This window comes from Hyperolius riggenbachi, chromosome 3, assembly GCF_040937935.1.
Source record: "Hyperolius riggenbachi isolate aHypRig1 chromosome 3, aHypRig1.pri, whole genome shotgun sequence".
NCBI classification, from domain to species: Eukaryota; Metazoa; Chordata; class Amphibia; order Anura; family Hyperoliidae; genus Hyperolius; species Hyperolius riggenbachi.
Genome location: NC_090648.1, coordinates 467,335,612 through 467,352,399, shown reverse-complemented (window position 1 = coordinate 467,352,399; position 16,788 = coordinate 467,335,612). Strand labels below are relative to the sequence as shown.

Below are 16,788 nucleotides of genomic sequence, written 5' to 3'. Positions count from 1 at the left end.
GCAGTGCTGGCTGCTGTGACCGCTCCATACAGAATATGGGCGGGTGGTCAAATAGAAGAAAACGCATAGAGTAGACTTAAAGGAAACCTTAAAGAAACTAAGAACTAAGAAAAACGGCCCCTTGGGGGTACTCACCTCGGGAGGGGGAAGCCTCCAGATCCTATCGAGGCTTCCCCCGTCCTCCTGCGTCCCACGGGGGTCCCGCTGTGCCCCTCCAAACGTTGGCGATGTAAATATTTACTTTCCCGACTCCAGCGCAGGCGCAGTAGCGGCCGAAACAGCACCCCCGCTGGAGCCTGGAAAGGTAAATATTGAACAGGCTGACGGGGGCCAGCTTTGAAGGGCTGCAGCGAAACCCCGTGGGACAGAGGAGGACAGGAGAAGCCTCATAAGGATCCTGAGGCTTCCCCCTCCTGAGGTGAGTACCCCCCAGGGGGAGTTTTCCTTGTTAAGGTGTCTCTTTAACTGAAGGGGAAAAAAAGACTAACTTACTTGGGGCCTCTAACAGCCCCCTGCAGCCACCCTGTGCCTACGCCATCAAAAAGCAATCCTCCAGTCCAGAGCAGGGACAAGGTCCTCCAGCAGCCAAGGCTGAGACACCAAAGTGCGCCCCTCCATCCCTGCCACCCCAGCCATCACACACTGATTGCTATTAGACTAAGAGGCGCCACAGGGCCCCCAACCTCCCCAACACCTTAATATCTAGTTATCTGGCTTGCAGTCACTGCCATGTATCCCCTTTTCTTATTTATTTCTGCTTCAAACACAATTAGGAATGATAGCTGAATGAATTGTGCGTCCCCTCCTACACTGCGCCCTGAGGCTGGAGCCTCTCCAGCCTATGCCTCGGCCCGGCCCTGCTCCAGTCCCCTGCAGCGACCCTCTGCCATTTGGATGTGCGGCTCTGGTACGCGTGCCTCCTGATCATGTTCCCATGGACAGGAGCGCTCTGCGCATGCGCAGTACAAAAAAAAATTTCTACTGTGCACTTGTAGAACGCTCATGGTGACAGGTGTATAATCAAGGACGTGCAAGGTGTGTATGCGCAGTGACCGTTGGGGGGCCGGAAGAGGTTCGCTTTGGGGGACTGGAGGATCACTTGGTGAGAGCGCGGACACAGGGCAGCTGCAGGGCCAGTAAGTTGAAGCCCCCAGTAAGTTCAACTAATTTTTTTTTTTACTTCAGTTTAGGTTCCCTTTAAGATGCTCATCATAATGGTTGAATCTTCAGATGTGGCTGCACAAACGTAATTTCAACTGATTTCTGGGCAAAATTGATCAAACCCAGTGGTCCTCAAACTAAGGCCCACGGGCCGAATGCGGCCCCCTGAGGCTTTTTTACCGTCCCCACACACACAAAATGTATTACTTATAGATGCGGTCAGCTACATCTTTAAATATTGTTGGTCCACATATAGAATAGCAGTGCTGGCACCAGCCTTCCACGTGGAAGCCAGAAAGCAGTAATTTTGCAATTCCACATCAGGTGACACTGCTGTCCAATTGGACTGCAGGTTGTCACCTGGGTATGCTTCACTGTCTGGCCCGCAAAGACATAATTTTATGTATACTCTGGCCCCCCAGCAGTCTGAAGTATGTTGACCCGGCCCTCGACCCAAAACGTTTGGGGACCCCTGATCAAACCCATCAATCCAGGATGCTGGAAAGATCTCGTCCGAAAGGGCTTGCTCGGGTGCCCGGCAGTAGCATGTTCAATTTCCTGACAAGCAACGGACCTCACGAGCCCCACGGCCGGTCTCCCCCCATGTAAAATGTGTAGCTCCAGGTCCTGCGGTGATTGTTGCAGCCTCCTGTGTCCCGTGCCTCTCTCCATTGCCGTTGGGGATGCATGCCCCGTGGTACTCATAGATGGGGAGACGTGGGGGGCTTAGCAGGTGGAGGCAGCAGCACACAATGGCCTCAATTCACTAAGCTTTATCAAACACTTTATCAAACATTTAATAATTTACCTCATGGGCAAAATCTAATTTTGAATTCACTAAGGTGTTATATATTTATCGAATGTTTTATTGATAAAGCGTTTAATAATTCAATAACACCTTAGTGAATTCAAAATTAGATCTTACCCATGAGGTAAGCAGTAGGGTATTGTACCGTGTTAGCCATCAGTAAAAGCAAAAAGTTTTAAATCAGGATGATACCATTTATTGGCTAACTAAAAATGAATAAGAATAAGCAAGCTTTCGGCCTTGCAGCCTTCGTCGGCCTTATATCCTGTTAGTTTGCAGGCTAGTGGTGCAGACAGCTATATACATGCAACATCAAAAGGGAAAACAGATTTTTTTCAAGCATAAATACATGTCATTAAGATGCCTTAAGTGAAACAGAACATCCAAATGGGGTGAGAAGTTGTTAGCTGAGATAAGGATCCTTGTTTACTCCATGCACCCAGACCTGGGAGTTGGACTGACACAGAGGTATCTTAAATTCTGAGTTCACAAGTTCAGCTATATAGGCTATATACCCATGAGGTAAATTATCAAACGTTTGAATAAAGCTTAGTGAATTGAGCCCATTGTGTTGGAAATCTGTTTGCAGTGTGTGGAAGGTAATAGTTCCTCTCTGAACAGAACCAGCAGTGACAACGCAGCCAGCCCGAAAGGTGGCCATATTTATCTTTGACCAACAATTCTTCAATTTAATTGAGGTTCAATCGAATGCACTTTTTTTTTTTTTAAATCTATATTAGAGAAATCAATGTAAGAAAGTGATGAATAAAAACAATTAAAAAAAAAAGCATAGTTTTCCTTTTAATATAAAACAAATTGTGATTACATCTGACTCTGCTTATAGAAAATTAGCTGTATTTTATTGCTTCTTATTAATAATAATGATAGTAAGCCGAGTCTATCAGCATCCTGAGCTGGTCCTGCACGGCCCATTTCACTCAGGTCTGTTGTCATCACTCCATCAATATTCATCATGGAATGGGTACTTCGGATGGTCGGCCCATCTAAAATATACAGAAGAGTCAGTTATACAAGTCCCAGTAATAGGGTGAGGCATCAATAGAATGGCCTGGATTTACAGGACATGAATTTCTGCATTTAGTTGACAAGTCGTCAAGCAATGCCTGGGTGATAGCAGACAGCGGAGTTGTTTATTTAAAGGGAACCTGAAGTGAGCTGCCATATTTATACCTACAATACCAGTTGCCTGGCAGTACTGAGGACCTCTTTGGCATCAGTAGTGTCTGAATTACATACCTGAAACTAGTATGCAGCGTATCCAGTCAGACTTCAGTCAGTGTACCTGATCTGCATGCTTGTTCAGCGTCTTTGGATAAGGCTCAGTTCACACTTACTTTAAAAACGTATCAGTGAGATACGGTTTTAAAGGCACTCAGAGCTGAAAAAAGTAAAAAGATTTACACATACCTGGGGCTTCCTCCAGCCCCATCCGTTCGGATCGCTCCCACACTGCCATCCTCTGCTGCCCGCAGCTTCAGGAACCGGGTCCTGTCACTGACGTCAGTTGGCTCCAGTCTACGCAGGAGAAGTGCGCCCTCTACGTATCTCTCAAGCGGCTGCTGGAGAGATACGCAAACAGCGCACTTCTCTTACTTAGGCTGAAGATGACTGACGTAACCGACGGGATCTGGTTCCCGAAGCTGCAGGCAGCGGAGGACGGCGGGGGAACGATCCAGGCTTATGAGGCTGGAGGAAGCCCCAGGTATGTATAAAATCTTTTTACTTTTTTTCAGCTCTGGTACACTTTAAAACTGTAAAAACACAGGAAGCGAATCCTATGTTAAAAATAGGATCCGCTTCCACTTGTTACAAAACATGGATGCGTGTAAGATCCGTGTGCCGCGGAATGTGAGACGGAACTCAGTTGCTAGGGAGAATTGGCCTGTTGCAGCTCTATGGAGAGCCATGCTTCTGCCAACCTCAAGGCTGTGGAAGGGACTGAGTGGCGAGACAGGTGAGCGGCAACGAAACAGGTGAGCGGCGACGCATACGCGCCTACCTGAGGGACGCTGCGGACGCAGAACTGATGCGGAATAGCGGGGAATTTACTGCAAGCTGGTGCAGAATGGACGGAACGCATTCCGTTTCTGTTCTGCATCCACGGTAATGTGAACTGAGCCTAAAAGCATTGCAGTCATTTCACGCTATTTACATTATGTGTACGTGATAGAGTAGTAAAGCAACGGCGCTGAAAAGTCGCATTATGTGTTATGAAAGTATGTTTCACTGCCACTGTAAATGCGCGTGTTGTCTTTTAGTGACATGTCGTGTTGCTATGTGGGGGGAGGGGCCACCTGAATCATGTGATTAAGGCCTCTAGAGCACTACAAGCGATTCCGATTTTGTATACGATCCTATTTTTGATTCTGATTTAAAAAAAAACAAACAAACGTAGCAGCATGCAGTACTTTTTTAACCACTTTACCCCCAGCGGTACGAATTTCTCCGCCCCTTTTTTCCCTCCTAAAAAACCAGGGACGGAGAAATCCGTACCTTCCGCGCTACCGCCGCTGTCCGCGCTCCCGCCGCTCGTGCGCGCGCACCCGCCGCTCGTGCACGCCGCCGCCCGCTCGCCCGGAGATCAATGAACGGGAAAATCCATTCCCGTTCGTTGATCTAGCCCCCGCAATGATCTGCTGCTTCTTTCAGAAACAGCGAGATCATTGTGCGTCTCCCAGCCTCCTACTGCTTCCTGTAAGCGTCCTTCCGGACGCTTACAGGTCGCATGTAAACAAACACTCTGTGGCCATCTTGTGGCCAAATAGTAAACTACACCCTAAAAGCATTTTACATACACAAACATTACATTTACACAATAAATTAACTCATTACCTCCCACACTCCCCAATTTTTATTTTTTTTTGTAATTAAAAAAAAAAAAATACAATAAAAAAAAAAGCATAAATAGTTACCTTAGGGACTGAACTTTTTAAATATTTATGTCAAGAGGGTATAACACTGTTACTTTATAAACTGCGGGCTTGTAATTAGGAATGGATGCAAAACTGAAAAAAATGCACCTTTATTTCCAAATAAAATATTGTCGCCAAACATTGTGATAGGGACATAATTTAAATGGTTTTATAACCGGGACAAATGGGTTAATACATTTCATGGGTTTTAATTACAGTAGCATGCTTTATTTAAAAACTATAATGGCAGAAAACTGAAAAATAATAATTTTTTCCCACATTTTTTCCTATTTCCCCATTAAAACACATTTAGAATAAAATAATTCTTGGCATAATGTCCCACCTAAAGAAAGCCTAATTGGTGGCAAAAAAAACAAGATACAGTTCATTTCATTGGGATAAGTAATAATAAAGTTATAGACGAATGAATGGAAGGAGCGCTGAAAGGTGAAAATTGCTCTGGTGGTCAGGGGGTAAAACCCCTCAGTAGTGAAGTGGTTAAAATCGGAATAAAAAAATTGGATCGTATAAAAAAATCGGAATCGCACGTAGTCTGCAAGAGGCCTGAGAGTGCAACATCTAGAGGGAGGCATTTGGACAAACAGTTTGGGTCACATGGCTATTGCCTCCTCTCCACTCTCCCGCCCGCCTTCCTGGCAGACCCACTACCCTCCTCATCCACGCATCTCCGAACCCCAACCTCATTCGACCAGTGGCTCCTACCACCCTTTCCTATAGCATCATAAGCATGTGAGGGGTCGATATATACCTCTTATCGAGGCATATATGGTAAAACCTCATCACCTGCGAGAGATCACAATGGCCAGTCAGAGGGGAAGCTTTGGCACGCAACCAATCAGGCGGGAGTGCTGGCAATAAACCGGCCAATCACAGCCGCCTGCTGCTCCTTTTGCTAACTGGTGCCGATGATCTCGTGGCCTGGACTACAACACCATTGTGCCAATCACTGTGTGTATTTAGAGAGTTTAGCCTGTCTAAATCCCCCTTAATCTGTGACTAACCCCCTAGACAATGATAGGGGCACTAGACTATGAATCTGGTAAGAATGTGACTGTAAACACCTCAGAGAGCCAGACAGTGGTACAGTTACATACTCTGTAAAACACTGTGTAAGGTTAACATCTTACACAGTTAGTGTTACAGTGGGATGCAAAAGTTTGGGCAACCTTGTTAATCGTTTTCCTGTATAAAAAATTGTTAGTTGTTACGATAAAAAATGTCAGTTAAATCTATCATACAGGAGACACACACAGTGATATTTGACCAGTGAAATGAAGTTTATTGGATTTACAGAAAGTGTGCAATAATTGTTTAAACAAAATTAGGTAGGTGCATAAATTTGGGCACCACAAAAAATAAATGAAATCAACATTCAGTAGATCCTCTTTTCGCAGAAATTACAGCCTCTAAACGCTTCCTGTAGGTTCCAATGTGAGTCTGGATTCTGGTTGAAGGTATTTTGGACCATTCCTCTTTACAAAACATCTCTAGTTCATTCAGGTCTGATGGCTTCCGAGCATGGACAGCTCTCTTTAACTCACACCACAGATTTTCAGTTATATATAGGTCTGGGGACTGAGATGGCCACTCTAGAATGTTGTACTTGTTCCTCTGCATGAATGCCTTAGTGGATTTTGAGCAGTGTTTAGGGTCATTGTCTTGTTGAAAGATCCAGCCCCGGCACAGCTTCAGCTTTGTCAGTGATTCCTGGACATTGGCCTCCAGAATCTGCTGATACTGAGTGGAATCCATACGTCCCTCAACTTTGACAAGAATCCCAGTCCCTGCACTGGTCACACAGCCCCACAGCATGATGGAACCATCACATTTTACTGTAGGTAGCAGGTGTTTTTCTTGGAATGCTTTGTTGTTTTTCCTCCATGCATAACGCCCCTTGTTATGCCCAAATAACTCAGTTTTAGTTTCATCAGTCCACATCACCTTAATCCAAAATGAAACTGGCTTGTCCAAATGTGCTTTAGCATACCTCAAGCGGCTCTGTTTGTGCTGTGGGTGGAGAAAAAGGCTTCCTCTGCATCACTCTTGCATACAGCATCTCCTTGTGTAAAGTGCACCGAATGGTTGAACGATGCACCTGCATCTGCAGCAAGATGATGTTGTAGGTCTTTCTTGCTGGTCTGTGAGTTGACTCTGACTGTTCTCACCATTTGTCGCTTCTGTCTATCCGAGATTTTTCTTGGTCTGCCACTTCGAGCCTTAACCTGAACTCAGCCTGTGGTCTTCCATTTCCGCAATGTGTTCCTAACTGTGGAAACAGACGGCTGAAATCCCAGAGACAGCTTTCTGTATCCCTCCCCTAAACCATGATGGTGAACAATCTTTGTCTTCAGGTTCTGAGAGTTGTTTTGAGCCCCCCATGTTACTGCTCTTCAGAGAAAATTAAAAGAGGAGGGAAACTTACAACCGACCCTCTTAAATACTCTTTCTCGTAATTGGATTCACCTGTGTATGTAGGTCAGGGGTTGCTGAGCTTACCAACCCAATTTGAGTTCCCATAATTAGTTCTAAAGGTTTTGGAATCAATAAAATGACAACAGTGCCCAAATTTATGCACCTGCCTACTTATATTTAAACAATTATTGCGCACTTTCTGTAAATCCAATAAACTTCATATCACTTCTAAAATATCACTGTGTATGTCTCCTATATGATATATTTAACTGACATTTTTTATCGTAACAACCAACGATTTATACAGGAAAATCATGAATATTAGCAATGTTGCCCAAACTTTCACATCCCACTGTATATAAAACCATAAAAATAGTAATAATATACTGGTACATTTATTACGCTTGGGATCTTACTGTAATCCTAACTATGTAAACATACTAATGCTAATTAGAGGTGTCTGTTAGCAGTGCACAAATCACTGGGCTTGGCTGCATGTTATGGCATATTGTATAAATGGTTTACTCCACTATTGCATCACACTTGCCTGTCAAGGTAAATTGATAACCAGCGTGCTTGGCTTGGTGCCCTGGCACCTGTACAGCAGCTTATGCCCCAGGCCAGTGATTGTCAACATAATTACATTATGTAACTCTTTATGAAAGATAGTGTTTGTCACGGACGGTTGCGGGGCCGCAGACGCGTCCTGGAACCGCCCGTGAAGAAAAAGCGATCGCACTCGATTATCTGCATCGATTGCGCTGCAGATCAATAGAACCAAGATTTGATGTGTAGTATCCCTCTATCTAGGAACAGCTGGGGGATCTGTCTTAGCTGAGCAAAAGCCTGGGGGGGAGGTGTTAATTAGCTTGGACATATTCCCTGTAGAAGGCACAATTCCCCTGTTAGCAGCTGGCAGGAAGACTGGCCCTGTGACTGCTGATTAAGCCAGAGGTGTAAACTCAAAGTTTGTCTAAGCTGATCTCACATTCAGATGTTAATTGAAGGAGCCAACAGGGCCTTTCAAAAAAAGGAGATCCCAAGAAGCAGACACAGCTGGACTCCAGTCAGGCTGACTCCAGCCTTAGCAGGAAGAAATGAATGTACTATATAATCTTTTGCCCATTTACAGAATACAATAAATAGGGTGGTTATGAGAGCGGTATCATTGGATCCGTAGGGTCATGCTGGATCTCTTGATACCAGTCGAGAGGGGCCCGGGGCCCCTACAACCCAGGTATGAATCTACCCAGGACCCTGATCTGCTGCACTAGCCATGTCGGATATCATATTAATCTGTATTTTCCTCCAAGTATGAAGCTGTTACCCCCCTAAATGTAACGTGTATGGTTCAGGAGTTACAGCAATTCATAAGTTTAGCTCTAAAATCTCTCAGAGGGAATTAACTGTCATTTGCTGGTAGCTCAGAGGGGGCCGGCATTGCCACACCCCCAAACCAGCTTCATCAAAAGCACAGAGCCAGCAGGCGGGCTTGAGTCCTCCACCCTGAAAACATCTTGAACTCATCGGTGCCAGCTTGAGGATATGCTGGCATCCACCTGGTCTGAACTCTGAACTTTGATTGAAACCCAGAACTCTGATTTTTCCCACAAAATGTTTGTTGTTGGCTAGACAGAATACCGTGTGTTTAACCGTTTTATTCGCAGGACTAGTCAGTCAGTAAATCGGGTCCACTGGCCCATACCAGTGGTGGTGGCAGATACCGTGGAATCGTGTGTACGTTGTAATTACCCGTGTCTCACAGGCTCCCTTCTGAGTTGTCTGCGGCTAATTCTTAACGGTTCCTGCGCATTGACTGCGACCAGAGTTCGCACGATCCGTGCGCTGGCACCGTTTAGAAGGCTAAGTGCGGTCAGCCACTAGGGCTCCTGTGACAGTGTTAGGCAGCGGTTGGGATCTGTGTTGTGCTGAAAGTATCTACGATAGCGCTAGCGCTATCGAGAAACGAACTAATTCGTTGGTGTAGCTGGAAGGCAATATATTTTTTATATATACAGAGAGACTGTGTAGCCAGTACCCCTCCCCAAAAGTTTTATTTTATTTGGCGTGGAAATGTCCGGGAACTACAAGAAAATGTGCCTGGCGGACCTGCAAAATCTTTGCCAAGAGAGGCATTGATGTCGGCCGCAAGAAACAAGGGGACCTGGTAACGGAATTGTTTCAATGGGATACCCAGCAACTGCAGGAGCTGGATGTGTCTGCTGAGGTAGACGCTGACCCATCTGACTCAAGGCAAGGGGATCCAGAGGCTGAAGATCCTAGGCGTACAGAGGTTGAGCATCCTGCGGGCCCTGTTGCAACAGTTACGCCAGAGACTGTCAGTATGGACCCCAATCCCAGAGTTTCTGGAAGTACTCGCCTGGAACCGGCCAGTACTGGACTGTCCGTTTGTACTGATCCGCTAATGCAGCAGGCATTACAAAAGCTGATGGACACTGACCTGGACAAGTACCTGCAGTACATGCGTGAGGAACGCCAATCTGCAGAACGCCACGCAGAGAGGGATGCCGCTGAGCGAGAACGGGAGCGCCAATGACAGCATGAGCTAAACATGGCAAAAGTGCAACAGGCCAGCCGGAGTTCACCGCCCAGCCTCCCTGCTGAAGGAGCTGCACCACCCGTAAGTGCAAAATTTAAATTTGCTAATATTGAGAAAGACACAGACATTGACTTGTTTTTGCGGTCTTTTGAAAAAGCGTGCCATCAGTATCGTCTGTCCCAAGACCAGTGGGCCAGACATCTGACACCTTTGCTGCGCTACAAAGCACTTGATGCCTTCGCAGAATTGCCTGCGGAGAAGGATAATGATTATGCTGCTATAAAAGACGCTATCATTACTAAGTACCAGCTGACGCCAGAAGCCTATCGGAAAAAGTTCAGGGCCTGGCAGAAAAAGTCTTCTGATTCGTACCGAGATGTGGTCAGCAGCTTGCTCACCACACTCCGCCAGTGGACTCTAGGCCTCACCAAAGGGTCTTATGATGTCCTGGAGGACTTGATAGTCCTGGAACAATTTCTGAACATTTGCCCTGCTGATGTACGACAGTTTGTGTTAGAACGCAGGCCGGCTTCAGCCACTGTCGCTGCAGACCTTGCTGAGACTTTTGCAACTACCCGGGTGGCTGATACCCGCAGAACTGTCCCATCCAGCTGGAGAGGAGGTCAACCCAATACCTTGGCAGGCTCTCCTGCCCCTGTGAGCCGTCAGCCACAGAGGCCACCCAGCACAGCTTCTGCACCCAGGGCTGCAGCGCCTGGAGAGGTCACCTGTCACTACTGCCGCCAGCCCGGACACATGAAATTCGACTGCCCGGAGCGGAGACAGACACCACCAGCACCTGGATCATCTGCATCACCTGTACCTCACCCACAGCAGAGGCAACCCGCCAGCGAACCACAGCCTGGATCATCAGATTTTGTCCTGTTTGCCCGCGGAAAGGAAATCCGCGACCGAACCGACCACCAGCAACTTGTTAGAGTGAACGGCAAAGTTGTCACCGGATTTCGAGACACCGGAGCTGACATCACGTTAGTTCACTCACACCTTGTGCCAAAGGAGAGCATCAGCTCCAGCCGATCCCTTGCCCTTACTGGAGTAGAGGGCACCCTTTTTCACATAGCCCACGCGAGAGTGAAGCTGGATTGGGGAGGAGGGGTCCACGAAAGGGTTGTTGGGGTTATGAAGGATCTCCCAGTCCCTGTGTTGCTGGGGACTGATTTGGGCAAGCTTGTGTCCTACTATGAACCTGCCACGACCGCCTTGTCGCTCACGGAAGGAGATGGACTCTCCACCCACCACCAGGTACTTTATACACTTGGGGGAGCACCAGGGGGAGGTGGGTTGAATGTGCCCAGTTCAAGGGTACCAGGTTCAATAGTGCCTGCTTCAAAGGCACCTGAGTTTGATGTACAGACTGTCTGTTGTGATGATGCTGTAACTGTACCTGAGTTTACTGTACAACCTGTCTGTAATGAAAAAATGTCTATACCTATCAATGTCATTACTGCATGCAATGATGATTTGAGTAATGTCCGTCTGTGCCATTCTGACAGTGTACCTGTGCTAGCAGTACCGCGCAGCTGCACTGCTCAGAACCCGAGCTCAGAACAGGTGGAGGGGGTTCCGGCCCCTCCCTCTCCTCTGACCGCAGGGATGAGACCTTTCAGCCGCTGGCCTCGTGTGACATGAGCCAGTTGGCTGAAACTGACAACGCTGTATTCTCAGCCGCACTACAAAGTGACCCAAGCCTGGTGGTGCTCAGGCAGCAAGCCGCTGAGCCCCTCGCAGACGGGGCCGCTTTCAAGGTGTACTGGGAAGGTGGGAGACTGTACAGTGAGTCTGTACAGCCCCCTACTGGTAGATCACATGTGAACACCAAATGGCTTGTGGTCCCGAGTGCGTTCAGGGGACATGTGCTGAAATCCGCACATGATAATTACCTGACAGGACACTCTGGTGTCCGCAAGACACTTGCAGGTATTCGGAGGCAGTTTTATTGGCCCAGGATGAACAGGGATGTAGCAAACCACTGCAAAGCATGTGCAGTCTGTCAGGAGCCGGGAAGGTCCAGGGATTCCCGCGGGGTTCCCTTAGGTCCACAGCCACTTCGCAGGGAACCCCTGCGTGGGCGGGCTGTTGACCTACCCAAACCACTGCCCGTTGTCAGCAGTCCCGGCAGACACCACATCCGACCGCAGTGGCGCCAGCGCCCTGTCCAGAACGGTCCATGTCGGGCCAAACCTGAAGGTAGCAGACCGCGACCTGTCCAGTGGAACCAAGCCGCAGGCGCCAAGGGGTTTTCCCGCCGTGCCGGCAGCTCGAGACCCATCAGCCAGGTTAGCAGCGCCGCCACACATCTTGCGGATATGTGTCTGAGCCGCAGACAAGAGGGAGGGCTGTCACGGACGGTTGCGGGGCCGCAGACGCGTCCTGGAACCGCCCGTGAAGAAAAAGCGATCGCACTCGATTATCTGCATCGATTGCGCTGCAGATCAATAGAACCAAGATTTGATGTGTAGTATCCCTCTACCTAGGAACAGCTGGGGGATCTGTCTTAGCTGAGCAAAAGCCTGGGGGGAGGTGTTATTTAGCTTGGACATATTCCCTGTAGAAGGCACAATTCCCCTGTTAGCAGCTGGCAGGAAGACTGGCCCTGTGACTGCTGATTAAGCCAGAGGTGTAAACTCAAAGTTTGTCTAAGCTGATCTCACATTCAGATGTTAATTGAAGGAGCCAACAGGGCCTTTCAAAAAAAGGAGATCCAAAGAAGCAGACACAGCTGGACTCCAGTCAGGCTGACTCCAGCCTTAGCAGGAAGAAATGAATGTACTATATAATCTTTTGCCCATTTACAGAATACAATAAATAGGGTGGTTATGAGAGCGGTATCATTGGATCCGTAGGGTCATGCTGGATCTCTTGATACCAGTCGAGAGGGGCCCGGGGCCCCTACAACCCAGGTATGAATCTACCCAGGACCCTGATCTGCTGCACTAGCCATGTCGGATATAATATTAATCTGTATTTTCCTCCAAGTATGAAGCTGTTACCCCCCTAAATGTAACGTGTATGGTTCAGGAGTTACAGCAATTCATAAGTTTAGCTCTAAAATCTCTCAGAGGGAATGAACTGTCATTTGCTGGTAGCTCAGAGGGGCCCGGCATTGCCACACCCCCAAACCAGCTTCATCAAAAGCACAGAGCCAGCAGGCGGGCTTGAGTCCTCCACCCTGAAAACATCTTGAACTCATCGGTGCCAGCTTGAGGATATGCTGGCATCCACCTGGTCTGAACTCTGAACTTTGATTGAAACCCAGAACTCTGATTTTTCCCACAAAAAGGACATCTTTCCAGGAACTAAGTATTTTTCTCCCTTCTTTTATTTTTTATACTGGCTATTACTGTTTTAATAATTGTTGATTTTAATAATTGTCTGTATATATTAATTATTTATATTGCTGTGAATAAAAGACTTCCTCCAAGTCATTCACTGTTCCGCTACCCTGCTTATCAGCACACACAGAACTGATCCCGGGTCTCTGAAGATACGCTACTGTTTGTTTGTTGTTGGCTAGACAGAATACCGTGTGTTTAACCGTTTTATTCGCAGGACTAGTCAGTCAGTAAATCGGGTCCACTGGCCCATACCAGTGGTGGTGGCAGATACCGTGGAATCGTGTGTACGTTGTAATTACCCGTGTCTCACAGGCTCCCTTCTGAGTTGTCTGCGGCTAATTCTTAACGGTTCCTGCGCATTGACTGCGACCAGAGTTCGCACGATCCGTGCGCTGGCACCGTTTAGACGGCTAAGTGCGGTCAGCCACTAGGGCTCCTGTGACAGTGTTTACCTTCTAATGAGGGTACATATGCACCCTAACAATAGTCCTGACGCCTAACAGAAGCAGGACACTGCAAGCAGGCCTGGATCTCTATCTAGTGACCTTCAGCCTGGCTATATATATATATATATATATATATATATATATATATATATATATATATATCAGCAGAGCCGCATCATCCACAAGGCAAACCTAGGCAGCTGCCTAGGGCCTGGAGAGAGTCTAGGGGCCCGGTGAGCGCTAGCCTCCACCAAATCTTAGTTAAAGAAAGCCAGGTGATCATCAGTGTTGGGCAAAAACCGCTATCTTGCCTAGCGCCCTATTTCATCTTAATCCATTTCTGTCTAAGTGTTCAAAGCAGCATCACATTTACTGTATGACATAAGAGTTCATAGTATCGCACAAGTTTCTTCTGCTTTCATATAACATGAAGAGTAACATGTAGCCCCATAAGCAGAATCCAAAGGTTGCCTGACACGTTTCACAGCCAAAAGCCTCTTCTTCAGAGGGATGCAAATACAGAGATACCCATCGAGTCCAGGTGAAACCGGGCCCAGATATCTGGATTTTTAAAGGGGGAATCCTGAAAGGTCTCCCTCAGTCACGCACAATACAGTATAATAATATGGTAGGACATCATGCTGGGTACACATAATGCAATTTCACGTCTGACTGACAGGATCTGCTCCTGATCGACAATGGGATCGATCAGGAGCAGTTTGGATACAGATAAAAATGAGGACAGCCAACATTGGTAATGAAGGGGGAAGTTAAGTATTCACACAGCAGGACACAGGGCTGTGCTCATACCTGACTCTGTTAAGTTCCCCAGAGCTGCTCCATGCTCTGTACACACACTGCTGCTCCATGCTCTGTACACACACTGCTGCTCCATGCTCTGTACACACACTGCTGCTCCATGCTCTGTACACACACTGCTGCTCCATGCTCTGTACACACACTGCTGCTCCATGCTCTGTACACACACTGCTGCTCCATGCTCTGTACACATGCTGCTGCTCCATGCTCTGTACACATGCTACCGCTCTATGCTCTGTACACACACTGCTGCTCCATGCTCTGTACACACACTGCTGCTCCATGCTCTGTACACACACTGCTGCTCCATGCTCTGTACACACACTGCTGCTCCATGCTCTGTACACACACTGCTGCTCCATGCTCTGTACACACACTGCTGCTCCATGCTCTGTACACACACTGCTGCTCCATGCTCTATACACACGCTGCTGCTCCATGCTCTGTACACACACTGCTGCTACATCCCAAGTCAACTGTAGCAGGGAAAGAAAGGGGGCGGTGCTGTAAGCTGCAGGATGCCTGCAGATATTCTGGTGTCTCAACTTGTGCCTGTCCCCAGACACTGCACCAGCCCAGGTGTGAGGGGAGATTCTGGGCAGGTGTAATCCCCCCCTGCGTTTGCCCATGCCCACCTCAATCCGAGGCACAGGTGCCAGATTTGATTGAGTACAACAGAGCAGAGTCCCTAATATCTGGCACTGGCAGGGATCGCCTGATACATGTGCTTGCCAGTTGCTTGAGCACCTGGCCTAAAATGCACAATACTTACCAAGCCTTCAGCGACGTCTAGCAGCCTTTCTGCAGCTCCTAGCAGGCCGCCAATGGTTTCAGGCTATCTGGTAAGTATTTACATAGCCTCAAACCCTCAAGACCAAATGCACAGTCCCCATTATCCCTCAGGGCCAGTGCACACCAAAAACCGCTAGCGTAATCGCAAACAGTCAGCGCTTTTTCAAGTGATTTTTCTAGGTGATTCTAGGCATGTGTCCAGCGATTTTCTAATCATGCCTAGTGATTTTTGGAGCGTTTTGGTGTAGCATTTTTAATTTTTTGTTAAAGTAGAGCTGTAACTGAACAGCTTATGTAACAAAAACGCTTGGAAAATCTCTCTGATCTAGCGCTTTTCAGAGCAATTTTCCACTTTCCTATACTTAACATTGAGGCTGAATTGCCTCAGAAATCAGCAGAAATGCTGCAGGACCCGCGTTTGCATTTGGGAGTAAATCACATCGCTCTGGTGTGCTACATCCCATTCAAATACTTTTCAAAGCGCTCAGAAGCGATTTTGGTGTGCACTAGCCCTGAGACATGTCGGTTAGTTGAAACTTCCAGTTGCCTGAGTTCCAGACAACGGGGACTTTGCCGTATCTCCCATTTTCCAGTACAGCGATCCATCAGGTGTACGGTGCCACTGCAGAGTGTTCGCAAATTACAACGGAAGAAAAAAAAAACAGGTGGGAAAATAATTTGAATCGCCGGCCATTCCAAAGGTACTAGGCTAATGAAAGTAAATTAAGGTGATTCCACAGGAGGAATTGCCATTTGGGGAAATCATAATCGCTCCTGTGGAATCACTTCCCTTGACTTTCAATGGATCTGCAATTGCGGATCTTGCAACATTTTTTGAAGGCTTGCACTTTAAAGGGGCACTATGGCGAAAATTTTTGAAATATGTGCAAACATAAACAAATAAGAAGTACGGTTTTCCCAGAGTAAAATGAGCCATACATTTCTTTTCTCCTATGTTGCTGTCACAGTAGGTAGTAGAAATCTGACAGAACAGACATGTTTTGGACTATTCCATCTCTTCATGGGGGGATTCTCAGGGAGTTATTGATTTTCAAAAGCACTTAGTGAATGGCAGTTACTCTGTCCAACTGCCAAAAAACTGTGAAGTGAGCAGGGAAGCTGGCCAGCATCATTGTTTAAATCCTTTTTGGGGAATATCTTTATCTATATATATATATATATATATAATGGGCTAAGTGCCTCAACCTTCAAGCAAGAAGAAGAAGTATCGCCCTGCCCCCAGGGCCGGTCCAAGCAAGAAGAAGGGGCTGGGCCAAGCAAGAAGAAGAAGTAGCGCCCTGCCCCCAGGGGCGATCCTACACTTGCCACCGAGCTGGAGGGGGTAGCGGGCAGGAAGGGGGTATTGGGCACAGCGGCTGTCCTCACCTGGGTCCCCCATCTGCGCTCCTCTTCTAGCTTAAGTTTTATGGAAAACAAAAGTTTGCTTTCTTGGAACAGAAAGAATTTGCGATAATTCAGG

At 47.3% G+C, this 16,788-nt stretch overlaps 1 protein-coding gene across 1 annotated transcript in view; it reads right to left on the bottom strand.

Annotated features, from left to right (window-relative positions):
* Nucleotides 1-2,807: 2,807 nt before the first annotated feature.
* The window catches only part of LOC137561698 (aldo-keto reductase family 1 member C3-like), a 67,605-nt gene continuing 53,624 nt past the window's right edge, over nucleotides 2,808-16,788 (bottom strand). Inside the window, exon 9 of the mRNA XM_068273040.1 lies at nucleotides 2,808-2,973. Within this exon, the coding sequence (XP_068129141.1) occupies nucleotides 2,931-2,973 (43 nt within the window). The 3' untranslated portion in view covers nucleotides 2,808-2,930. The remainder of the gene's footprint in view (nucleotides 2,974-16,788) is intronic.